Genomic DNA, 25,868 nt, shown 5'->3' with positions numbered 1-25,868 from the left:
AGAAAGTTTAATTTTTTAGAGCGGGGCGAGCAGCAGCTCCTCTCACCCAAACCCCAGCAAACTCTCAAGTCCTGGAGGCGAATAAATCCCGGAGGTCAACAGTAGCCGCTCTCCCTTCCCCGGTGATTATTTTACCGCTGAGAGGGAACCAGAGGAATCTGCTAAGTGCCAAGAAAACATTTAAATATAGCTGTGTCTGTTTGCCTAAGTGTGCGTGTCTGGGGGGGCTGCAGCCCCCAGCCACCTATGGACGGCACCTATATATATCCATACTGCTCCGTGCCCAGCGCAGCGGTGCCTGTGGCTGCGTAGAATATAAATCTGAGCATAGACAGGGAAGAAAAAAAAAAAAAAAGGAGGAATAAATTGTATATAGGCGGAAATAAAGGTTGGGGTTATTTCACGTCTGGCCAAACCGTGTTGTTCTGACCCTTTTTCCCCGAAGGAGGTGAAAAGAGTTGGGATAAAGAGATATAAAGGATGTGTCCGGAGAGAAAGTAATGGACGGGGGGTGTATTTTCTTTCATCCTTCCTCGAAGGAGGGAAAGAGGATGGGGAGGGTGGATATTCCCAGTCCCTGCTGGGAGAAGGGGGTCGTGTCTGCCAGGCAAGAGAAAAATCGCAAAAAAAGCCCCCCACCCCCCTCCAAAAAAACAGGAGAAATATTAAAAAAGGAGGGGGAAAACATATAAATCGATAAGTCGAGATTCAACTCTTGACCGGGAAAACCCAGATCAAAACATCATTTGATAGAAACGCGCTTTGAGGAGTGGATAATAAATCAATAAAATCAATCCATCAATAGGACCTGCAGGGACAGGCGGGCTCGGCAGCCTGGCTGCTGGGGCGGGGGGAAAAGGGAAGATGATGGTCAGAAACTCTCTTCCCCACCTCGGGGAGGGAAAAATAACGCCCAAAAAGCCCAGATGATGGGTGGAAACATCGGGCTGCCCCGATTTCAGCCGGATTCCCTCCGTCCTCTCATCCAGCCCCCTAAAAAAAAAAACCAATATTTTTTTCCCAGCACCGAGCTGGATGCGAGGAAATTATATTCCCCAGAGTCATCCTCCGGACTTTATTTTGTTGTCTTTCTCCTCTCCAATTATGCAGAAAATTATTTTCCTTGTTACTCTAACGAGGGGTTTCTTATGGACGTTGTGGTTTTTTAAATCCCCGTAATTCACGCCAGGGAGGGCTGGAAGCTCTCCCGGTCGCATCTGCAAACGCGAGCGGCATCGAAACTCCAATTAAATGATATTTAAGCGAAAAATTCAAAATATCCGGAAGAAACGTCTCCAAGCTGGCATCTATTTTTAATGACCCCCCCATCCATCACCGAGAGGAAGAGGTGGGAAGTGCGAAGTGGCGGGGGCAAAGGAAGAGCCGAGTTTCGCGTCGGACGCAAAAAACTTTCTTCTTTCGCCCCAAAATCTGGGATATCCCCCCTCCCCCCCCGTGTTTCTGCCACAGCCAGCCTCGACGCGCGTGGGAGAGCACCCCCTTTCACCCCCGGCAAGCTCTGGGGGTCCCTGGGGTACTTTCCCCCCCCCCCCCCAAATTCCCTCTTCCCTCTGGATTCTTCCAGGTTTTGAGCGACTTCGTGTTATCCCAGAATCACGGTTTTAATTATTTTTTTCAAACGAGCCTCGCACGGACTTTTCGTGGGGTTTTGGGATGATGGGAGGGGGATCGGGGGGGTCCATGGACCCCCAACCCCTGCGTGTTCCCAGCTCCCCAGCCTTGGCGCTGCCCGAGTTTTTGGCACCGTTTTTTCCCTATCACCATTTCCCACGGCTAAATAAAGGGAATAACTCTATTTTTTAGCATTTTCCCCCTCTATTTTTTAGCATTTTCCCTCTTTCCAAGCCCGCAGCACCCAGCCAGGCCGGGCCGGGACCTGCACCGTCCCGGGAAAGGGGGGGCGGGGGCAAGAAAAGGATGCTGAGACCCCAGGATCCCGCCCCCCCGGAGCTGGGGACAGTGGCCTTGTCCCACACCCGCGGGGACACCTCGCTGCGCGGGGCGGGGGGGAGTGGAAAGTGTAAAGAAAATACCGATTATTTCTGATGCTATTTTTTGATACATCCTCGGGGTGGGAGGATGCTCAGGGCGTGCTCACCCCAGCGCCAGAGCCCTATAGAGCCCTATAGAGCCCTATAGAGCCCTATAGATCCCCAGTGCTGCAGAGGGCTCAGGTAGCTGGATCTGCTCGGGGGGGGGGGATGATCCACCTTCCCAGTGGGATCTGGGAGGGGGGGATATTAAACTCCATCTTCATGATGGAGACTAAAGCCCGACACCCCCCCAAACACGCCTCCGCGCTGGTTTGTGCAGCCCCCGGCCCTGGTGTCAAAAGTGGGGTGCAAAAAGGGGTCAGCGAGGGCTGGGGGCACTCACAGAAGAGCAGCCCCCCCCCCCGAATCGCTGACACCCACCCCCTGACCTCACCAAGACCCTCCAGGACAGTGAACTGCTCCCCCCAGGAGGGCCTAGCACCCGCGGGAGACCCCCAAATGAGGGTCCCCGAGGAAAGCACATGGAGAAGAGGTTTAAAATCACACCCCCCCGCCCCAAAAGGACCACAGGTCCCAGGGGGCTGCCCCGGCCCCACCTTGCTTTTTTGGGGGGGCTTCTTGATCTCCACAGGGCTCTGGAGAGGAAAAGAATTGGGGGTCCCCAGGTGTTTCACCTGCCTCTTACTCCATGCTCTCCCCAAATGTGCCTGCAGAGTGGGGTGCAGCCTGGCTGCCCCCCTGCTCCCCGAGCACCCCAGGGTGGGGGGAAGACCCGACCCCCCCTCTAGGTGGGGGGCAGAGATCCTTGGGGTGCAGAAGAGGGGGTCCCCATCCCTGGAAGGGAGCTGCTGGGAGAGAGTTAGCAGCAACAGAGACCCCTTCTAGCACCGACAAAGACCACTCCCAGTGCCCACAGAGACCCCCAGCACCCACAGAGACCCCTTCTAGCACCCACAGAGATCACCCCAGCACCACCGAGCCCCCTAGCACCCACAGAGACACCCCCCCAGCACCCACAGAACACATTCTAGCACCCACAGACACCCCCAGCACCCCCAGAGCCCCTTCTAGCACCTACAGAGATCCCCCCAGCACCCACAGAGCCCCTTCTAGCACCTACAGAGATCCCCCCAGCACCCACAGAGCCCCTTCTAGCACCTACAGAGATCCCCCCAGCACCCCCAGAGCCCCTTCTAGCACCTACAAAGACCCCCCCCAGCACCCCCAGAGCTCCTTCTAGCACCTACAGAGATCCCCCCAGCACCCCCAGAGCCCCTTCTAGCACCTACAAAGACCCCCCCAGCACCCCCAGAGCCCCTTCTAGCACCTACAGAGATCCCCCCAGCACCCCCAGAGCCCTCCAGAACCCACGGGGGAGGTTGCACACCGGGTTTGCGTGTGTGCAAGGCCTTGCGTGTGCGTGTGCACTTGTGGGGAGGGTGTGCGCCCGCCCTTGCGAGCACGTGCGTGTGCATGCACGTGTGCATTTGCGTGTGCATGCACACATGTGAGCGTGCCTTTGCCTGCCTGCATGTGTGCGCGTTTGCACATGTGAACGTGCGCCCACGGGCGTGCACGCGTACACCTGCCTGCGCGCACACGTGTGTGCACGGGTTTGTGTTTGCACGTGGGCATGTGTGTGTGGGCGTGGGTGAATGGGAAGGCCTGTGGGGGTGCCTGGGTGCACGTGGTGGTGCACGTGGGTGCATGTGGTTGCATGTGGGGGGTGCACATGGGTGCACCCAGGGGGTGCGTGTGTGCTCCCGGGTGGAAACCTGTCCGGACAACTCATGTCACCGTGGGAACTGGAGGCCTTTGCTCCCTGCACTGCGGCCCCCCCCCCCCAAATACAACCCATGTGCCCCCTCCCCGAGGCTGTGTCGTGTGTGTCCCCCCCCCAAATACCAGGCCTGGGATTACACGAGGATGGGGCCTTGCGGGGGGACACATAGACACAAAGCTGAGCGTCTCCCCCCCCCCAGGAGAACAATAGGGGCCTGGCCATTGTCTGGGAGGGGGTGGGGAGGGGGGTGCCCTATTGTTTTCCGTGGGACCCGCTCCTCGTGGGGGGCACCCCGGGGTTGGTCACCTCCCCACCACCACCCCTGTTCCCAGACCCCCCTATTCCTGCCCCCCACCTTGGGGTCCTCGGGGACTTTTGGTCCCAAAGGGCCCCACGGGGTGGGGGGAGTCTCGGCACCCCAAGGGGATCCCCGGAAGCACCTCCCCCCCCCCCCAGCTGCCCCTCAGACGGGGGCGATGTCCCTACCCCACGCGTGCCCCCCCCACGCGTGCCAACCCCCTCTTCGCCAAACATCCCCTAGCGAGCAGCGGAGGGGAAGGGGCGGGGGGGTGTGTGTCTACCCTCTTCCCAGACCCTCTTCCCCGCGGCGTGGGCACCCCCCACGCGTGTCGTGGGGCCGCGCACGGGGCGCCCCTCCCATCGCACACCTGCACCGGCCCCGCCCGCCCCCCCCCGCCCATCCCCTTCCCACGCCGCCGTTTCCTCCCCGCTCCTCGGCGCTCCTTATAGCCCCCCCCCCTTTTTTTTTTTTCTTCTTTTTTTAAGTTCTTTCCCTTTCCCCTCCTCTCTTCACAAAGCCCAACTCTCCCCACAACCACTACGTTCTTTCCCGCCTCCTCCCCAATCTCAGGAATGAGTTTGAAACTTCGGGATGCGCACAGCCTACCTTCAGGCTGTGCCCGGGGCGGGGGGGGGGCGGCCGACGGGGAGGGGGGGGGTTGCCTGCCGAACCAGTAATATATAGACCTTCTTTGGCCTTATCTCCTCTCCTCCAGCAGCCCTGGGGATGCGGGGCGGGGGGGGAAGCTGAGATTCCTGCCAGATAAGAGCCTTCCCTACAGCTCGCCCCTTTGCAAAACTCACATTCCAGCTCTAACCCCCCACCCCCCCGAAAAAAAATATATCCCCCGCCCCCTTTCCCACGCAGGGAATTTTTAACAGGTTTCGCAATTCCTGGAGATGTTAAAAAAATTAAATAATTCAAATATATTTACAAAAAAAAAAAAAAAGAGAGAGAGAGTTAGGAAGGAAAACTTACTGGGGTGGCCGGGGAGGTGCTGCTCCAGGAGCCCCGCAGCCGCCGCGCTCCGCACTAAGCGCCTTGTCCCACTGTCCCAGCATTAAACAGCTCTAGCAGCTGCGATGGTGGACAGTTAAGATTATATATGATGTAAATATATTGTGGGTTTGTCAGCTCCCCCAAACCATAAAACTTAGTTTAATGACATCACGTGCTCCCTGAGAGCCATTCAGGGCTTTTGCTTAGGGCCATCCACATAAATAACCTTCAAAAGTTTTAAACTACTAAATTCACGTAGAAGCCATGAGTATTTCTGCTAATGTTCTCATGTTCTCGGTGAAACTAAAAGAGCTTTGCTTTTCTGAAAAAAAAAAATCAACAACAAAACAAACAAACAAACAAAAAAAGGTCCTGGATTTCTATAAAAAAAAAAAAAATTGGAACTTTGGTTTGTTTGTTGTTTTTGGGCCATTTTAAGTTCTCACGGGGTTGACACGGCTGACGGGGCAAGGTAAGTCCTTTTCTATTTCCTTCTTGAGTCTTTGGGAAGGGATCGAGCAGCCGAGAGGGGAAATAAAAAGGCAAATCTCTCCCAGACAGCACCAGCACCAACCAAAACCCAGCAAACACCCAGCAGCCCCCAGCGAAATGCCCCCGAAAGCAGAGAGGGGTGAGGGGTGCAGAGAGCCCCCCCCGGCCCCCCTCTCCCCCCTCGCCGGGGCAGGAGAAGCCAATAATTAATCATAAGGAGCCGCACTCCGCTCCGCAGGGTGGAAATGCGAAAGTTTGAAATGTAAAGTGGTTTTTTGGGGGTGTTTTGGGGTTTGTTTTTTGGTTTGGGGTTGGTTTTTTTTTGGGGGGGTGGCGGGGGGTGTCCTGCTCTCGCAGCTAAAACACGCGTGGATGGGAGCTGCTTAACCCTTGCCTTGACAAACCCAAGCTGCCTTGACAGCTTCCCGGTTAAAAGGAGAGGGAAAAGGTGTTGTTAGAGTGCGAAATGTAATCAGAATAAAAAATAATAACCCAGAGACGCTGTAATAATACCGGTGAGAGTGAGGGGAAGACATTGCTTAAGAGAAAATTGAACGGAATAACGAGCAATTACCAGTACACGCCAAGAGGGTTTTGTGCCTGAACAACCAGTCAATAGATTTACACAGCATGGGGAAAAAATAAAAACCGGGGGGGTGGAGGGAGGTGGGGGGGGGGAGAGATACTGGGATCGCTACGGAGCCCTCCCAGCCTCCCTGAAATCACCGCAGGCCCCACGAGTGGGGGAGCCACTCTCATCCAGGCAGGGAGTAAATATGCGAGGGGAGCCTTGCTTGGCTTTGCAGTATTTCACTCCAAACCGACGGGGAAATGACAGTCGAGACGGCAAAAAAATAAAAAGGGGGGGGGGGGGAAGAGAGGAAAATAAATTTTTAAAAAGAGGATTTTTACCCAGTGAGTGTTAAACGACGGTAAAATTAAATATCCCTGCAGCTCGCAACTCGCCCAATAAGCAGAACCCAACATCCACGAATAACAAGCGTCAAATAAAATACTAAGAGCTGGCTCAGAAGCCCCGGGAGATGGGGCGGGGGGTGCCCCACTTGAGCACGCTGTGCTAATTGTACCCCCAAAGGCAGCCGGGGCCGCCGCCGCCGCCAGAAACTTTTGTTGTGCAGCTTCAGGAAATTGTTCCGTTGTTTCCCGTGTGATAAAGGAAATCCTATAAAGTTTTATGGAGCTTATTGGGCTTCTCCCGGCATTTGTTTTCCGCCCCTAAAGAGCTGGCCAGCCGCGGGAGGAGCCGCCCCGCGTGTGCGTGGCTGGGTGCGGAGCGGAGCCATCTGCCCGGGCACATATAGCTTGAGCTCTATGCAAATCTGCCGGCGCACGTATAGGCGCTGCGCACCCACCTCTCGTGGGTCTGGGGGGCGGTCGGGGTGGCGGGGTGGAGGGTGGGAGGGGGGTGGTTGCACCCACCCGGCTCCTTCCGTGGGTGGAGGCACGTATAGACCCGCCACGAAGGTTTTTCTCAGCCCCGCGCCTTTGCCATATGGCTGTAGGTATGGAGGGCTCCATATGGACCGAAGTGTCAGCCTCCGGGATGTATGGACACCCTATGGAAGGCGTGCTTCCACCCGGGAGCAGAGCCCATGTGTTCCGCGTTAGGCCCCTCCACCTTAGCAGACAGAAATTAATAGATATATTTAAAAAAATATTCTATATATATATATATAAAGCCAAGCAGGGGGTGCAGCTTCCCCTTCCCCCACAGCCTCCCTGGGGCTGCTCCCCTGGTGAGGGGGGGTGGGGGTTCAGCAGGGCCTGCAGCCCCCCACCTCCCCAGTCCCCCCCTCCCATCCCATCCCAGTCACCTCCAGTCAGGCACTGGGACCTCCTTCCCGCGTCCAGGCGCTGCCCAACCTGCAGCGAGAGGCGGCGGCCGCCAGATTTTGGGGCAAAATCGTTTTATCCCGAGTGTACGTTGGGGAGGGCGGGGGGGGGGAGGAGAGAGAGAAGGTAATTTTAATCCGTTATTCCTATTAAAATGCCATCTGCCAGGCGAGGACAGCAGCCTGGAATGAAAAACCTGGGAGAAATCAGGGTAAAAAAAGTCCGAGGTGGGACGGGGAGCAGCTCACCTCCCTCAGGGCCCAGTGAGCAAATTAAAAAGAAAAACCTTCTCCCACCCCTTCCCCAAGATCTGGGAAATGGGAAAAGCAGCACCTACCTTTTCCGGGGGGGGGAAGGATGCTCTAAGCTAAAGCATCCCTTCATCCCCTCCTGAAATCTGTTTTTTTTTTTAAAAAAAAAAACAAGGAAATAATGTTATTTAAAAATCAATACCAAGGTAGCAGAGGAGCAGAGGCTGCTCCGAGGCGGGGAAGGAGCACAGAAATCTCTGCCCGGCGCGCCAACTTTTGGGTTATTTACTGTTTATTCCATATGACAAAATAGAAGTTTCATCGCCTTTTTTTTTTGCAGACGAAACGACAACTAATAAATATACCGAGTATATAATTGAGGGGGGGGTGGGGGATTAAAAGAAGTTACTGCAATGGACTGAATTTAGACAGAGATGTACAAATTGGGGCTCGCCTTGGCTTTTTTTCTTTTAATATATATCTTAGCATTTAGCGAATCTACATTAATGACGCAACAAATAAATACACAATAATAATATTAAGTCCAGAGGTTATTTCTCCCTCCCCCACCTCCCATGCTGCACTTTCCTGCCCGGAGATTTCGGAGGAGCCGCGCAAACCAGTGCCCCCCCCCCATCCCACCCGTCCCACCCCCCCCAAGTCTATTCATTTCTTTTATATGCAAATAATAATAAAATGATGCCATCCGAGTCCCCAACGAGAACACGCAAACACACCCCAGGGACCCCCCCCAGCCACCCCCGGCTCCTCTCCGGGGTTTTATAAGTGGATTTTAGGGGGGTCCGAGCCCCAGGGAGGGGCGATATTTCCCTTCCCGACTGGAGGTGCCAGAGCATCTTTCCCGGGCAATTCCCAGCAAAGCCCATCAGCAAATCCCTTCTCCCATCAGGGCGAGCAGAGAGCGAGGCTGGGACTTGGCAAAACTTACTGGGTTTGGGGGTTTCCCCCCCGTTTATTCCCCCTTTTTTTATTATTATTTTTGGTTGGGTTTTTCCCCCCTTCTTCACCAGCTCTTGGTTCATCTCTCGCACGAATATTGCGGGGTTTGGAGCCGCGCGGACACCAGCCGCCCTGCGGGTTTGGGGGTTAAGCCTTTTCGGTGGTTGTTTTCCCTTTTTCCTGGGTATTTTCCCCCCAAAGAGCGCACAGGTTAGGACACTTAGTAACAACCTAAAGAGCGATACACTAAATTTTTGCATGAAGCTAACAGCGGGGTTGGTTGGGGCTTTTTTTTTTCTCTTTTTTCTCCTTTTTTTTTTTTTTTTTGCATACTAATAAGAGCTCTCCTTTGTCTGAGGGATTCGTGAGGGTACGGACCAGAGTCCATCCAGCAGCTCCCTCCCTCCCCACCCCAAAATCAAAGTTTCCTCAAGGTACCTTCCACCAGAAGTGATGGAAAAGAAAGAAAAAACAAACCCCAAAAAAACCCCAAACCAAACAAAAGCAGGGGGGACCCCCGCCCCCATCTCTTGCAATCCCACCTAAAGAGCCTCTTTGCTTTTCAACTTGGAATCTTTCTTCCACTTCATCCTCCGGTTTTGAAACCAGATTTTGATTTGTCTCTCGTTCAGGCAGAGGTTGTTGGCGATCTCAATGCGCCTCCGCCGGGTCAGGTATCTGTTAAAATGAAATTCTTTCTCTAGTTCCAGAGTTTGGTAGCGGGTGTAGCTGGTTCGGGAGCGTTTACCGTCCGTTTCTGGGGAGGGGAAAAAAAATAATAATAAAAAATAATAATAATAAAAAAAAATAATAAAAAAAAAGGGAAGACACCGCATGAAAAGCCAAAGCAATTCTGGATGGATTTTAAAATTTTTATTTTTTTTAATATATATATTTCTTTTTAATGATAAAACCCGGTTACAAATCTAGGACATACAGAAGTTTGCTGGGGCTGCGGGCACGCGGGGAGCGAAACAGCCTGAAATCCTTAATTCCCCAACACCTTCAGCCCCCCAAGTCCCCCCCCTTTCCTTTCTAAAGCCGAGATCAAACGCATGGAGATGAGCCAGAAGTGAACCTGTTTCCTCTCGGACAATAAGGAAGTGTACAAAGGAGGGAAATATCTTTTGGGGGGGGGGGATCTTGTCTCTTTTTTTTCCCCCTTCAGCCCTGGGAAGGTGGAGGGGAAAAAAATCCCTCCACGCTCTCCCTCCACCTTCCCTTCTGGTGTCTTTTTTATTTTTTTTAAGCTCACCCTCAAAGAACATGTGTATTTCAAGTTATTTTTAACCCCCCCTTCCCAAAAAAATGGAATATTGCCTTTTATACACGTTTTGTTTCTATGATCCAATTATGCTGTCATAAATTTGGGCGTATATAGCCTCTAAGCCTTTTAGTGGACAGTTTTACGAGCAATTGATGCCTTAGTCGTAAAATTTACGACCTCAGGTTTTTTATTATTTGCCCCGTATGGCCTATAAAAACCCAAGGCAAAAAAAAAAAAAAAAAAAAAAAAAAGAAGAAAAAGAAAAAAAAAATCCTGTGAAACAAAAATCAAGAAGTGAAAGTTTTACCATGGCTCATGTGTAGTTTGGTCATCCAGGGGTAAATTTGTGGAGGTTGTTGCTGCTGCAGTTGTGGTCCTCCTTGTTGGGCTGTTTGCACGGGCTCGGCTTTGATTTCACCCGAGCTCTTAGATCTCTCCTCCAGCGCCGGGTTAGCACTCTTCTGACTGTAAATCCCGGGATTTAGGGATGCTGGATCGTCTCTGGCTAAAGGATGCCCTGAAGAACCCATGACCGTGCAGGAAGGTCGCTCGGGGTTAGCTCGGGGGGTCGCAGACATGTCCAAGCCGCTCAGGGAGGTGGCAGCCCCGGAGGAGGGGAGTGTGATGCTTAGATCCAAGCCACTGTAGCGGTACCTGGGTGACTGAACCTCAGGCACACTTCCATAATTTCCATAACTTTGCATGGCATAGGCAGGAACGGGGGGACTTTGCTTATAAAACGAGTTGGCGACGTAAGAACTCATGGCGGAGGAGGGGAGGAAAAAAAGAAAAAAAAAATAAAAAAAAAGGGGGGGAAGAAAATTTGGGGAGGGGGATTTTGTTCCTTCTTTTTTTCCTCTTTTTTTCTTCTTTTTTTTCCCCCCTCTTTTTTCTTCCTTTTTTCCTCTTTCCCCCCCTTTTTTCTTTTTCCTTTTTCCTTTTCTTTTTTCTTTTCCTTTTTTCCTTTTTTTCTTTTTTCCTTTTTTCCTTTTTTCTTTTTTTTTTTTCCTTTTTTTCCTTTTTTTTTCTTTTTTTTTTTTTTTTTCAACCGCTTTGATTAGGGTGATTTGTGGCCCTTTGAAGTTCAGGGGTGGGGGGGCGCGTTTTGTTCCTCCTAAAGTGCAGAATTTATAGGTGGGGATTCTTCTTTCTTTTTTTTTCCCCCCTATACGCGCTGCCCAAATATGGGATATTTAAGTGGCGTCACATGACGGCGCCGGCCACTCATCAATTTGCCTTGATGACCCCGGGGGCGGGTTATTGATGGGCGCCCGCGGAAGGCGCCGGGGGTGCGCGGGGGGTGCGCGGGGGGTGCGCGGGGGAGCGCGGGCGGAGCGCGCCGCGGGACGGCGAGGCGGCAGCGGCACCTAGCGCTGCTCCGCGGCACCGCACCCCCGCTCCGCGCCCCCCCGCGCACCGCACCGCCCCGCGGAGGGGGCGACGAGGGGGCGGGGGGGGGGTGGAGGGAAGCGGAGCGGGGGCGGGGGGGCAGCGCGCAGGCTGCGTCCGAGCTCCCTCCGCGCAGCGCTCCGCGATTTTCAAAGTATTTGGGATTTTTGTTGGTTGGTTTTTTGGGTTGGGTTTTTTTTCCCCCTCCTTCTTGCGCGCGTTTTTGCGACTTTTATTTCTTCCGTCCCAAAATCGCGGGTGGGGGGGACGAAAAAAACCCCCATATTTGGGTTTTTTTCTCTTTTCGGTGGGGGAGCTCGCAGCAGCGCTGTACCTCCGCATCATTTTAAATCTCTTTTTTTTTTTTTTTTAATATTATTATTAGTATTATTTTTAGTCGCCCGGAGATTCGCTGGCCGGGTGGATGGAAGCACATTCCCCGCGTTGTTTCCCGAGGTTTTGGGGAGTGGTGGCGGTCGGGGAAGCTCCTGAGCCTTCTGCGGGGGCTGCTCCTCGCGTGTAGCTCCTCCAATGCGCCAAAGTTTACATTCCTGTTACCTTCCCCCCCCCTCCACCGTCCCCCCCCGCCCCAAATCCCCGCAATTTATTGCTGGCAGAAGCCTGGATCTTCCTTGTCTGCTGCTCGCTGGAGAAAACCAGCCCCTCTCTTCAAAGGGCACGGCGGAGGGGAAATAAATACCTTCAAATCTGAATTTCCAGCCCTCCCTTCTGCTCCGGAGCGGGGAGATGGGGGGGGGGGCGGTGGGAGACGGGCAGCTCCGAGCCCCCCAGCCCGCTGCGGGCTTCGCCTTGCAGACCTGAGCACGTTTTTCTTTCTATTCCTTCTCCATTCAACAGCCAGAGAATGCCTTGAATGCGCTGGGTGTTACATATCGCCTTCGTCCTCTCTATAGGCGCTGGTTATATACGTGTGGTTGCGGATATATGTTTGGGTTTGGGCGGTTTTGGGTGATTTGGTTTTTTTTGGTCCTTTTATTTTTGGACGTTCAAACCGGTTTCAGCCCAGGGAGCCTCCTGCTCCCCGGCCAGGTCGTTACCCTCTTGCAAAACGCTCTTGGCTCCTGGTTCTTGGTGCTGTTTCCTTGTTTTTCTTTCGTTTTAAAAGAGATTTTTTTTTTTTTCCCCGTCTTTCCTGCGCCTTGTAAAAATCGCCTGCACATTCCAGGCTGGAGACGAGCAAGGATGGGCTGAAAAAACCTCCCCAGGCTGCTTTTTTTTTTCTTTCCCCCATTTTTTGATGTTTTTTTTTTATTATTCTTTTTTTTTTTTCCTGGTTATGGTCACTTAACACCAAATCCTTGTTTCATTAAAACACTTGAAGGGCACTAAGCTCCTTCCAGGGCAATATCATCCCTGGCTCAGTGCTACCTCCTGAACAGCCCAGCAAATATTAGAGCAGTGACAAAGAGGCGAGAAAAAAAATGCAGGTTGTTTTGTGTTTGTGTGTTGGTTTTGTTTTTTTAAATCCAGCCTTCGCGATGGTTTATCCGAGCCTGCGGTCCGCAGCAGCAGGGTTTGCTTCCCAGCGTTATATCCATAATTTCCGTCTCTCCTAAGGATGAGTTTCTGGATAAAAGTGACTCCCCCCCCTCCCTTGAAGGGTTTCTTGGGTTGAAATGAGTCGGGGGAGGGGGGGGGAAGTGGGTCCTTCCGCAGAGCTGGGGGATTCTCAGCTGTGGAGAGCTCAAATTAAATCAAAATAATAATAATAATAATAATAATTAAAACCAAAGAAGCAGAACCTTTGACCTGGTATTTGACTGAGGAGGGTGCAATAAGAAATATATACTGTTTTGAACTTTGGAAATCCATTTTTAATCATGAAGCGAGAGGTATGGCATAGATTCCTGATGCCACCGAACAATACAGTAACAAGACTAATTCAAGGAGACAAAGCAAAATGTAATTTCCCCCCCCCTCCCTTTTTTTTTCCTTTTTTTTTCCTTTTTTTTTTTTTGGAATACTCTTGAATGAGAGAGGTACGAAGGGGGGAGAGAAAGGAGAGGGGGAGCTGGTTTTTCAGGAACAACACACAGAAGATCAGTGAACTTTCTAACAGGCTGTTATCAACACGAAAGGTTTTGACTGAAGCTCAGAGGCCATTCTATAAACTTTAAAAATAATATTCAGTTTTTATTAAATACTCAACATAGTCCTCTGGACATGACCTTTATACATGAGAGGGTGTAACACAAGGGGGGGGTATTTTTATTTATTTTTTTTTCCTTTTCCTTTTCTACCGCTATAGAACTCCATTCACTTTATACCGTGGAACATTACAGTGCTAAACATAAATATAAATACAGGTACCACGAACACAGATAAAAATATTCACACAGAAACTGTCACAGTTTGTAGTATGCGGTGATGAGCCCAGGTATCTGCTTAAATACAAGGAGGACGCTCTCGGAAATGCTATATTTAGGTGGAAGGAGCTTTCTCAGGGAAATCAGATATTTTTTTTTATCACCAGGGGAGGAAGAGCTGCTCTGGCTGGGGGGGAGGAGAAGCGGCTGGGTCCGACCCGGCACAGCGGAGGGTGGATGCCCAATTTTTTTATTATTTTTGGGGGGGGGGGGCGGAGGGGGCGGAGGGATGGGGGGAGGAAGGGGGGGTGGGGATGTGCGGCTTGAAACAGTCTTATCCCGAGTTAGATAAATAGGCGATGGCGGAGGTGCGGGGAGGGGGTCACTGGGGAGAGCGGGGAGGGGGGTGCTGTGTAGCGGTGGGGAGGGGGTGTCCGCATTTCCACATTAGACTTTATTTTTTTATATTCCCCCCCCGCAATTATTTTTTTTTTAATTTTTTTTTTTTTAACGTAGCCAAACATTGTGCCAGTGATAAATACGGGGTGGGGGTGGGGGTCGGGGGGGGGTCCTGCCGCCGAGCTGTCACTTTTTCACTCCTTCTGCTTCTCCTCCTCTGTCTCTTCTCGCTTCTCCTCCTTGGCCAAGCTGTCGGCGGCGGCGGCGGCTCCCCCCCCCCCCGCCCCGGAGAGGGTTGAACTCAAATTACTTTCTTTTTTCCATTTCATCCTTCGATTTTGGAACCAGATTTTAATCTGCCGTTCCGTCAGGCAAAGAGCGTTGGCGATTTCGATCCGCCTCCGCCGGGTCAGGTACCGGTTGAAGTGAAATTCCTTCTCCAGCTCCAAGGTTTGATAACGGGAATAAATCTGGCGGCCCCGCCGGCGGTCGGCCCCGTAGCCCACTCCTAGGGATGCCGAGACAAAACAGACTAAAAATCGTCAGCCCGGTAGAACGCGGAGGGGGACACACACACATACACACGACACCCGCACCCGCGCAACCCCTCCGCCCCCGCGCAACCCCGCGCCCGCCCCGCTCCTCCCCACCCCCACCCCCCCACACCCCACACACACACCCCCCCACCCCGGCCGCGGCGGCTGTGGGGCCGCCCCCCCCCTCCCCAGCACCCCTCCCCGGGGGGGGGGGGGGGGATATAAAATATCTCTATTTTTTGATTAAATTAACCCTGTGCGCGCAGCGGGTTCTCCCGGGTCATTTTCTCCCGGGATGCTGCTCCCGTCCCTCCCCCCCCCCCCCCTTCTTTTTCCCACATTATTTCTGCCAATTGGAGGATTTTGGGGGGGGGGGGCGGGAGGGGGGGGGGAAGTGGGTGCTTCCCCCGGCCCCTCTTGGTGCGGGGAACCCGCCACCGCCGCACTTCCCCGCACCCGTCATTAAAACTTATTTTTACCCCGGTAATATTTTGTGCTTAACTCCCGAGCAGAGCTCGCTGCACTTTATTATAGATATTTTACACTCTCGAAGTCTTTTAATTAGAAAGAGCATAACAAGCCATATTTGCTTGCAACAACTTAACAAATAAAAGGCCTGTAGCTGCAACTGTGAAGGAGCTATATTATTGTTTTTATGGGGCCATAAAAAGTCGCTCAGCCTGTTCTGCTAGGGAGAAGGTCGTAAAGATGGTTCAGTTTATTTAATTTATATCTCCGAGCTGTAAAACTTACCACTGTGGGAGTTCATACGCTGCATCCATGGGTATATTTGAATGCTAGTTTTTTGTTCTTGCGAAGTGTTCCTGTTTTGGTCACTGGTAAAATCCTGTGCGATTGATGTCTGTGTATTATGTCCCATAGAATTTTGCCTGCAGCTAGAAAGCATGTCTTTTTCTTGGTAAAAAGCATTAGATCCATAGTCATAAGGTCCTCGGCTGGAGCTAAACACAACATTATCTTGCGGTGAATAAAAAGGAGAAGAATAAATCCGGTTTTGAGCAACGGCTGCTCCATAAGTAGAAAAATGCCTGACAGGGTCATAGGCAGTTGAATTGAGGGCTACGTTGGGAAGCACCTCTTGGCCACTGGTTAGATGGCAGGATAAAGATGGGTTTGTAAAATAGGAATTCATATCGTCCTCTATACCTGGCTGTGTGATTTCTTTAATATTTATTTCTGTCTCCAGTTTGTAGTCTGAACTAGATTGTTATAGGGAAGGCTCTGCTCCAGGACAGACAAAATGACAAAGTCAGCTGACCCGGGGGGAGCCAATGGGGAGGCGGGTGTCAAAAAGGGAAAAAATTGCTTTTGCTTCTGTTGATTCCCTAGTTGAAACTAAGTGGGCATGGAAAGTAAGTCCTGCACCCCCAAAACCCCCCCAGCACCCCCGGGCTGCCGGGGGATGGGGAGGATGCGGTGGGGAGGGGAGCGCTGCTGCAGGCAGGGCTGGGGGTCCTGCCTGGGGAGGCGGCTGGGCTGGAGGGAGGCGGGAGGGGGGGGGGGGGCCCAAATTTCTTAAGCCAGGCTTAACTTTTCCTTTCCCCCCCCTCACCCCCCCCCGCCCCCCTTTTCTGCTCATGGCCACTGAGGTTTGGAAGCGGGGGAGGGGGGGTGCGGGGTGTCGCTTGTGTTTGGTTTGGGTGGTTGGTGTGTTTTGTTGTGTGTGTGTTTTTTTAAAGAAATGTTTGCTTAATATCTTGTAATAAAATAGCTCAGAATTCACAGTAATAAATCTCAGATGTCCACAGAATATTAAGCCATAAATTACCCTCCTCTTTTTTTTTTTTTTCTTTTTTTTTTTTCCCCCTTCTTGTTCTCCTGTAGCATTGGTCAATATTATGGAATCAAATGGTTGTGTTCCTGATGAGAAAATATTACATAAAGAGAGGGGGGAAAACATGGCGACTTCTGAATTGATAACGTGTTTCGGAGCCTTCGCAAAGTATGTCCTGGGGAGGGGAGGGGGGGCGGAAAAAGAGAGAGAGAACCAGAAAAGCAACACCCAACATTGCGAACTCACGTTAGCCTGGAAGTTAGATTTCTCCTCTAGTTTGACATTTCTCCCCTCAAACGTTTCCCTGCTAATTTTCAGTGCTGGAGGATATTTACATTTTCTACCACAACTATAAGAACATTAAAAAAAAAAAAAAAAAAGGAAAAAAAAAAAGAAAAAAAGCCAAGGAAAAGGATTTTTATTTGCAAAGAGGAGCCTGGGCTGGGGACGCAACCTCGTGTTTGTGTTTGCAGCAATTTATAGTTGCAGATATTTCCAACTGATTGGGAAACTTCTATTGCAAATATTTAGTTAGATGAAAGGGGGGATTATATTCTGCCTTCTCTGGGTAGATTGCACCTAGAACTAATTGAAATGAAGACAGCTAATCTAATTTTAATTTCAATCTAGAGCCATAAATTGCCCCTTAAATGTAAAACATACCTGCTGATCTGTAAATATTGCGAGGTATCTTTATCATTCTGGTGGCTTGCTATTTAAAAATTCAATTATGGCAGGGAAACCCTGGCCTTCTCTGTGTGGGGCTGGTTTTTTTTTTTTCTTAAACCTCCATCGTGTCCACGTTTTTATTTCAAATGTGAGGGTGCGGGGGGCTGGGGAGAGGAAGGTTTGTGGGCGCACGCTCCAATTCAAAACTGAGGGGATTTGTTTGTCTTGCCCTCAGTCAATAGACTTCATTCCTTTTTCTTTTTTAGCGATGTATCCCTAAAAGATTTTAGCTGACAAAGAAGGGTTGGGGGGGTGGTGGTGTATATTTTTTCCCCAGCTATAACAGGAACCCGGATGCCAACGGATTTTATGCTCTTTTTCCTCTGTGTAACAAAGCAAAGTAATCAATGGTAGCAATAAAACCATAAACGAGACTACAACTGAAAAAAAAAAGCTCGTGTATTCATCTTCTATAACGTTAAGGCTTCCCTTGAGTGTCACTAGGGGAAAAAATAAAGTTTCTAACCAAAAAGGAGATCGCTGGAAGTGTGCACCATCTTATTTAGCATCTGTACCTTGTTGGGGAGCGCAGCCTGGCTCCCACCTAGGGCTGCCCCACTTGGAGCCAGCCGGCTGCACATGTAAGACTCACGCACACAGGGAAGATTTGCAGGCGTTTTCCCCCCAAAAAAGCGAACTTCAGTTTGTTTTCGTTTCCCTTTTCTCCCTCTCCCCTTTCCCCAGAGCTTGGCCGGGGGTTTCTGGAATTAAAAATAAATAAATAAAATTTAAAAAAAGAGGCGAAAAATAAAGAAAGTAGGAAAGAAACGTGATTGCTGGGGGTGGGGGGGTGATGTGTGTGCCTTATTATTATGATTTTATTTTTGTTTTCCGCCTTCTGCTGAGCTCTTAACACACCCCCCAGCCAGAGGCACTCTCAGCTGGACAGATCTGGAGACCCAGGGGTGCGTTGCAAATATCAGTAGCCATGGGCACATCTTCCCTGCTCCCAGGTCCTCTCAGGGCTGGGTTACTTTGGACCCCCCCCATCCCCGGCCAGGCAGGCTGCTCCCAGATATTAAATTGTTGCGAAGAGCCCACCAAATGGGCCGGAGGGCGAGGTGGACGAACGGGGGCTTCGCAGTTATTGGCGTGTTGTCTTACCTTCCGCACTGCTTACAGCCCGGTGTAATTTGGCGAGTAAATTAAAAGTAGCTGCAGCTGGATGGGCTGGACCTTGGCTGGGGCAGATTGACGTGGGGAGCTGCACCTATGGAAGGGCATTTACACCCACGCCAACCTCCCCAAAGTTTGGAGGAGTTTCTGGAAGGACTCTTTCTAGGGTTGGTTTTTAATTTTTTTTTCCCATTTTGTATTATTATTTTTATTTTTTATTATTTTTTTTCCTTTCCCCCCCACCCCCCTTTTTTTTTTTTCCCCTGTGTATAGGTGCTCGGGGGCTGTTGTAGCGGAGACCTGTGTGATAACCGTGTGACTAGGAGTCGAGAAAGTTAAGTGTTTTATTACTTCTCTAAACAGAGGGCAAGTCTTAAAAGTCTGGTCGATTTATAGTGAACAGAAACCAGCTGCCGTAAAGAAACTTAAAATAGAATCCTCTCCCCACGTTAAAAATCAGGTTTCTGGGGAGAAAAGGGGGAGAAAGAGGAGGGGGTGGGGAAAAAAAACACCCAAACCCCAGAGCACAACCACCCCAAAAGCTCCTGCAAATACAAATAAGGCATCATTAAAGTATGTTTTACTCATTGCAATTCCTCAGCCTCACGTTTTGAATGCACTGGATGTATAGACATCTATTATTTTTTCCCTCCCATTGATATTTTCTAGCAGTTTGGGGATTTCTCGAAAGTATTTCATCAAGATATGTCACTACCAAAAAGGTATTTATTTTTTCCCCCATGAAAACATGTAGAGGGAATATGTGGGGCGCTTTCTGGTTAAATTGGTCTGCAAACAATTATGTAAACTCATCAGCAGAAGCAAGAACAGATGTTTTATTAAAAGTGCTACACAGCAGTAGAAATATGTACAAGTCTTCGAGTAGCTCTTTAATAGGAGTTGCTCTTTGTTCCCAGAAAAGAAAAGCGCCCATAGAAATCTGAAATAACATCCACCACTATAAGCCATATTCTTCCCCCCCTCCTTTTTTTCCCCTCCTCTCCCCCCCCACTGATGCTCACATGGGGGGGGGGGGGATTAAAAAAATAGATTAATAAATATATGTTGGGAGATTTCCTGCCCCCTCCCAGCTATAATTAGGGAATTGATGAACTGATCTGGGGGGGGGGGGCTTAAAAAAAAAAAAGGCAATCCCAACACATGTGTTTTCTATCCCTCAGTAATTACTGAAAGGAAACAAATCCAAATCGGTGTGTCCCCCCCCTCCCCTCCCTCCGCCAACAGCCTGCACACACCGCTACTGGCAGCGAGCTGCGGCCCTGAGCCGCTCGGGGGGCTTTTTTTTTGGGGGGGGGGGAGGGGGGACATGTTGTATTTGCTCTTCTCTCTCCAGCCACGTCGCCCACTTGGGGCTGATCCTGGCGTGGGGCAAGAGATGGGGCTTCCCCCCACCCCCACCCCACGCGTGTCGTGGTCGGGAGGCGCCCGCTCGGGGCATGGAGCCACTCTGAGCCCCCCCCCTTCCCTTAAAAATTACAATTATTGAAGCAGGGTGAGGCTTTTTTTTTCTGTAAACTGCTGCAAAAATAGCTCTTTTGGGATGCTCGAAGGGGGGGTACCCTCAGCCCTCCCCCCCCCCTCCCCAAAAGCCCACACCTATGCGTGTGTGAGGCCCACGCACGCCCCCGCGCAGCGCTGACATCTGCCCGTACGGCTGCGCGCTCCCAGCTGATTAAATACTCGAAGCTCTTAGAGGTAAATACAAGCGATGCCATTAAAAGCCTTTTTATTTAAACCGATTTCACCTTGTATCTGGGATCTCTGGGATCCTGCCTCCCCCCCTCCCCTTCGCCTTTTTTTTTTTTTTTTTTAACTTGACATTTATGGCACACGTGAGCCCTAATTATTTATTTGGGTCTTTCGCTGGGAATTTATTCCTGCTCTTTACAACAGGGTTTTCCCTGTCAAATATTGCTTTTGCTGTAAATAACGCTTTAAAAATAAAATAAAATGAAAAAAAAAAAAAAAAAAGGAAATAAAATAGGGATAACGACACCCAAACAAAAAAAATTAAGGGCGACAGGGTGACAACAACAGAGTGGGGAAGGTTTATGGGGAGGTTTATTTACCTCTTCCCCCAGCCTGAAATGGCTCGCATTGTTTTGGAGCCGGCTCTATTCTCTGTAATTACAACCTCGGAGTCAGAGTCTGGGCAGCTCTTAATTAAAATAAAATTTTAAAAAAAAACAAACCCAAGGAGATTTCATCTCTCCTTCCCCGAAATACTTCTCTTCAGACTATTTAAAGTTTGATTCCGGCGCTGCAGACACCGCGTTTGGCCTGTTCGGGTGGTTTATTTGCTAATTAAAAGGCATTTTCTGCACCAAGATGCACAAAGCCATAATTAGAGAAAACACCCATTTTTTCCCCCCATACCTCGCCAAGAAGAGGGGCTGGAAAAAACCACAACCAGCGCCGGTTCTGCTATTTTTTTTTTAAACGCAAACCTCCGCAAAACCCCTGGTTTTTTCGCCCTAGGTGGATGCAGAGTATTCACCACCCCGCGCATCGCCCGCAGAGTTCCCCAGACGAGTCAATTCTTTGCTTTTTCCTATTGATTTCCCCCCCCCCCCCCCCCAGCGTGGTGGAGGGAAATGGCCTTAAACGTGTTCTTGTTGCCTTTATTTTATGCTCGGAGTTGCTTTAGGAAAGTGCACCAAAAGTTCAGGGCGGCTCCCTTCAAGTTGCAACGCTCAGCGCGGAAAAAAAAAAAATCATATAATAATAATAGTAATAAGGGGGGGGGGGAGAAGGGGGGGTTTCTCGCTTGCTAAAGCCTCCCAGGCGCTGCAACAGATTTCCAGGGCTTGGAAGGTTAAAAAAAAAAAAAAAAAAAAAAAAGGGAGAATTCTGGCAATTGTCAAAACACATGTCTGCTGACCAGGAACCCGGGAGGTGTGTGGGGAAGAGAAATTAATCTGTTCCTACTTCTGAAATTTATCCCTCTTCTTCCCGCCGAGGCTCGAAAGCGCGCCCTGACACTTGGAAGCGTTTATTTAGATCCCCCCCCCCCCGTTGATATCGCGAAGGGAGGAGGCTTTTAATCCTCAAATATTCTTTTTAATAGCGGGGGGGTGGGTGGTGGGGTGTGTGTTTTACTTCATTATTTTTCTCCTTCCCAGATTTATTGGCGAATCCCAGCCCAACAAAAGAAGGCAGCACCGAAATCTCCCCGCGGAAACGGGACTTCGCTGGGGCTTAAATTACCAAGTAACCACGTTGCGAAAAGTTAAGAGCAGCGAAAAAAGCAGGGGAGAAACCCCCCTCCCCCGCAACCCCGCCTCGGTTCAGTTTAATTTCCTGATTAAATGCACTTCTGAATAAATCCCATCAGCGCTGGGAAGGGGAGCCCCCGAAAAATAAGCGAGGAAAAAAAGAAAATATTCCCTAATATTTTAGGGGCCGTGAAATCGCGGAGCGGTGCTTTGTTTATAGGGAGGTGTCTGGCGGCTGCGGGAACATTCCTGGCGGCTCCTTGGCTAAAGTGGGGATAAATTAGGGGGTTTTAATTCAACCGGATCTAGGAAAATAGCTTTTTTTTTTAATTTATTTTGCCCCAACCCGGGGTAAAACCTGCTCAGGTAGCAGGTAGCAACTTCTCCGTGGGGGGAAAAAAATTAATAAATCTGCCTTCCAGCTTTTAATTAATACCTTTATAGATATTTTAAATTTGGGGTTCTTGTCAGGATGGTGCGAAAATACTCCCTAAAATTCCTAAAATTAATAGAGAGGGGGGAAAAAAGTGACAGTGGCGCCCGTGACGTCACGCCCGTCACGGACGAGACTTTGGGGTGTGAAATTAGAAAAGGCGACAAAATTGCCCGCGCGCGTCCGTGTGTCTGTCCGTGTGTCCGTCCGTCCGCGCACGTTCGTGGAGGTGCAATTACTTCCGCGGGGCGCAGAGATTAAGGATAAAAAAAAAAAAAGGAGCGGGATGTTATTGCGTTCTGCAAGGATAACTCAGGAGTGAAAAATTGTTGTCATTAACTATAGGCAGTTTTATCCTTTATTCTTCGCAGATGTGAAGGCAGAGATTTAATCATAGGTGGCTGGGCAAAAAAAAAATTAAAAATCAGGAAACAATAATAGTTGCCTTAATGATGTTTCTTTTTTAGAGGCGATCACTTAGGCAGAATTAAACTATATATTTGGAGACAACCTCTTGAGCACTTTGTTGAATTTATACATTTACATCGTCCTTAATCTGAGCAACAAATTTAATATTTCAGGATTTGCTTAAATACACTCATATTTTCAGGGGAAAATGCCGTTCCCGAGCTGACATGCCTTATCTATTTTTATGAGTTCACGTACATTGGGATGATTTAAACCCCGGTAACACGGAACGAAAGGAATTAAAACCAAAAAAAAATAAGAGAGAGAAAAAAAAATATAAACCAACCCCAAAACCGCCTTGAATTAGCAGAAAGTGCAAGTGAGGAGTTTCAAATGGCTTTGGGAAACTTGGGGAAGTTTATGGGGGGGGGGGGGGGCCGGGGGGGGATGTTAAAGGATCTAAAACTTCTTTACAAAGTGATTTCTTTTTTTTGTTTTGATGGCAGAAGGAGTTTGTGCAGGGATTTGCACCCTCGCCCACCCCAGGAGGAGGGGGGGCTCCTCTCCCCTCCCCAGCCCCTGTCGCCCACCCCCCCCGTGCCCCCCTCCCCGCCGCAATTACAGCCACAGACGGGGGGTGGGGGGGGTGGGAAAGGCACCAAATTGCAAAAAATTGCAGGTTTCTGTCACTTGGTGGCAGTATACAAAACAAGTAAACAAAAACGGGTAGAAATTTAAACATTTGGGGGGGGGAAGGGGACGGGGGGGGCCCCACCTGTGGGACAAACCCCCGTCCCCCCGCGTCCCCCGGACCTTGTCTGGCGGGTGATTTTAGGGGGGGTTTAGTGTTTTTTTAATGTTGGTTTTTAGTGATTTTTCTTTTTTTTTTCCTCTCCTTTTTTTTTCCGCCTGGCTCCCAGTCTCTCCCCCCCCCTCCCCTTTTATTTCCCCCCTCTCCGCCCCCCATTGAACCGCGGGGTCTTTAGTCTGGGGACAAAGACTTTTACAGGCAAGGTGTGTCCCATGCGACAAAGGGCGACCCGAGCAGCCTCCCCCCCCCCGCAGACTGCGTCCAGACACCCCGCAATTTCGGGGATTTCTGCCTTTTATTGTGTTTGTGTCTGGGAGGAAAGGGGGGGGGGGGGCTGGGGGGAGACGGGGCCGCTTTTCGCCTTCCTCCTCCCCAGCGTCTTTCCCTCCCTCTCCGAGGCTGGAGGTCAAGCTGCGCCCCCCTTCCCCCCCCTCAAAATATCGTCCTCCAAATTTTGGGGTGCTTCTGCCCCGATTTCCTCGCTTTTCCTCCCAAATCCCCAGCCCACGCTTCAGCTCCCCGTTGCCACCCCCAAATCCGACGGGGAAAGGCCTTTTTTTTGAAAAAAAAATTTAATTTTCATTTAATTTCTTTTAGCCCTGACCTCAAACACTCGCACTGAAAATTGCTTTTCTTTTTTTTCTTCCTTTTCTTCCTTTTCTCCCCCTCCCCTTTTTTTCTCCATTTTCTCCCGGAGAGCGCGGGCTGCGGGGATTAAACCCCCGCCAACAAGAGTAACAAGATCTCCAACTATCCCCTCCAAAAATAAAACTCTTGATCCCCCAATGTTACGCACCGTCTCTTCCCAAAGTGAATTTCCCCCTCTATGACTAATTTTTTTTATCTCCTCTCGCCTTTTCTCCTCCAACACATGCTGAGCTCCCCAAATTTCTCTCGCTCAAAAAAGAGAAAGAAATAAAATAAATTTTACAATATCAACCCCCTTCGCTGCACAAAGCTCCGGGTAGAAATACAGCCCCATCCCCAACAAAAAAAAAAAATTAAAAATCACTTCTTTTTTTGGGAAATAACCACAAAAACAGGGACCCCCACCGCAAATGGAGCCCAGCATCCCCACCCTCACCGCTCGCACCTAACGCCGGTGGCGGTTTCCCGGAGATACAGATATATTTCATCTATTATTTTCGGGGGTGAAGGGGGGGTGGTTGGTTAATTCGTTCCGGGACCCCGAATTCCTTCACACGACAAGTCGGGAAATCGCTCTTTCTAATCATTTCTTTGTAGTTACAGGGTTATTTTTTTTTCCTCCAGGCTCTTACAACGCGGCGGATTTGGCATAATAAAACACCCACACGGTCGTGCTCTGTGTTTATACGTATATATTTGATCGTAACGCGCTTTTATAGAGGCCGAGATAAACGCCCACGCGCGGGGCAGATCGTATCAAAGGGGTTTATGGCCGGGGTTTGGGCGCGGAACGTGGACGCGCGCAAAGAAAATGCGAATTTCCTCTTGTTGCCCAGATTGTGTTTACGTCCTTCCTCCGCGAATAAGCTCGTACTCAACACCTCGAATAAAACGCCCCTATAAATAAATTCGGAAGCGTTTGGGACAGCGCAATTCCCGTTTCCAAAATTCTGTAGGATCCTGATTTTTTTAAAATTTTACTTGTGGCTCTTTTTTTTTTTTTTTTGTTCCTCCACCGACAACCTCCGTCGAAGAAAATCTATTATTTCCTCCAAGTCCATGTCAATAACACGTGGCGATTTTCCTCTAATCCCTGATGTTACAGATACGAGCAGCAATTTATTTTCTCTGGTTTAAACCGCGATTTAAAAAAAAAAAAAAAAAAAAAAAAAAGAACCAACCAACACCACGACAACCCAACACCCAACCCAACACACCAACAAAAACCATCTCGGCGAATATAAATCACTCCGTTATTCCAGCTCTACATCCTAAAACTGTTTCTCCCGCATTGCGAGTGTCTGAAGGATGACGATACGTCAAGGAAAAGAGGGGGGAAATAAAAAAATTAAATTAAAATCAATATATTTTGGAGTCGGTTTGGGGGGTTCCAGGCCTGGCGGGAGGAGGTTGGAGCGGGGCGGCGGCGGGAGCGGGGCTCGGGGAGGGGGAGCAGACGGATTTCGGTCTGAAAACAATCAAAGATCCCATTTCTGTAATCATGTGGTTCCAATAAAACACTCATTGTTTGCTCATAAAATGTCTTTACGACCAGCCGCGGAGCAGGCAGAGCCTCCACACAACGGGATTTTCCCAGCGAACAAAACGAAGGCAAAACCGTCTCTTTCCCTCTCCCCCCCCACCCCCCCATCCCATCCCGAAGCCTCTATTTATTTCACGCTCGGAAAATAAAAATAACGGGGGGAACCGCGTGTTGCCTCGGCCGCAACGCGCCGCAAAACCGGGATAAAAACACAAAAAAAACCACCCCAAAACAAAACAAACACCCCCCCCCAAAAAAAAATTCGCTTTGCGGGGGAAGGGGAACCGCAGCGCGGGGTTTTGTTCAGCCGATAATTCCCAGCCCCAAAGGCGGGCGCGAGGATTCCCCAGATTTCTCAAAAGAAAAGGGAAGCCAACTTTGGAAACTTGCTTTTTTTCTTTCCCCTCCACCACCCCCCCCCCTTAATTTATTTTCTTCTCTTTTTTTCTAATTAATTTAAAACACCAGAAACTCTCACAACCCCGCTTTTCGCTTATTAACCTCTGCCAGCGCCCGCTGCAAATTAAAATCGAGGAGGCCATTTTATTCTTTAAAAACCACCAGAAAACAACAACA

At 50.0% G+C, this 25,868-nt stretch overlaps 2 protein-coding genes and 2 long non-coding RNA genes across 5 annotated transcripts in view; 1 reads left to right on the top strand and 3 right to left on the bottom strand.

Annotated features, from left to right (window-relative positions):
• The window catches only part of LOC142048754 (uncharacterized), a 46,299-nt gene extending 41,016 nt beyond the window's left edge, over positions 1 to 5,283 (bottom strand). The window contains exon 1 of the long non-coding RNA XR_012657525.1: positions 5,078 to 5,283. This is a non-coding gene — a long non-coding RNA (uncharacterized LOC142048754). The remainder of the gene's footprint in view (positions 1 to 5,077) is intronic.
• A 205-nt stretch (positions 5,284 to 5,488) lies between these two features.
• LOC142048755 (uncharacterized) lies at positions 5,489 to 25,150 on the top strand. Its single transcript, XR_012657526.1, has 3 exons — positions 5,489 to 5,570; positions 18,487 to 21,462; positions 24,374 to 25,150. It is a non-coding gene; the product is annotated as an uncharacterized LOC142048755 (long non-coding RNA).
• On the bottom strand, positions 8,364 to 10,991 carry HOXC5 (homeobox C5). The gene is made up of 2 exons (XM_075075938.1): positions 10,230 to 10,991; positions 8,364 to 9,412 (listed from the first exon to the last, which is right to left on the bottom strand). The coding sequence occupies exons 1-2, from the start codon at positions 10,684 to 10,686 to the stop codon at positions 9,198 to 9,200; spliced, it is 672 nt and encodes a 223-aa protein (XP_074932039.1). The 5' UTR covers positions 10,687 to 10,991; the 3' UTR covers positions 8,364 to 9,197.
• Positions 13,950 to 18,437, bottom strand: HOXC6 (homeobox C6). Of its 2 annotated transcripts, none has more exons than XM_075075936.1 (2): positions 15,327 to 18,437; positions 13,950 to 14,569 (listed from the first exon to the last, which is right to left on the bottom strand). In XM_075075936.1, exons 1-2 carry the CDS (start codon positions 15,724 to 15,726, stop codon positions 14,232 to 14,234), a joined length of 738 nt encoding a protein of 245 aa, XP_074932037.1. In that variant the 5' UTR covers positions 15,727 to 18,437; the 3' UTR covers positions 13,950 to 14,231. The 2 variants fall into 2 exon arrangements, with proteins under 2 accessions (XP_074932037.1, XP_074932038.1); XM_075075937.1 differs by having other exon boundaries at positions 13,959 to 14,545; positions 15,327 to 18,432.
• Positions 25,151 to 25,868: the final 718 nt, after the last annotated feature.

This window comes from Phalacrocorax aristotelis, chromosome 26 (assembly GCF_949628215.1).
Source record: "Phalacrocorax aristotelis chromosome 26, bGulAri2.1, whole genome shotgun sequence".
Classification (NCBI taxonomy): Eukaryota; Metazoa; Chordata; class Aves; order Suliformes; family Phalacrocoracidae; genus Phalacrocorax; species Phalacrocorax aristotelis.
This window is presented reverse-complemented; position numbering and strand designations above follow the sequence as displayed.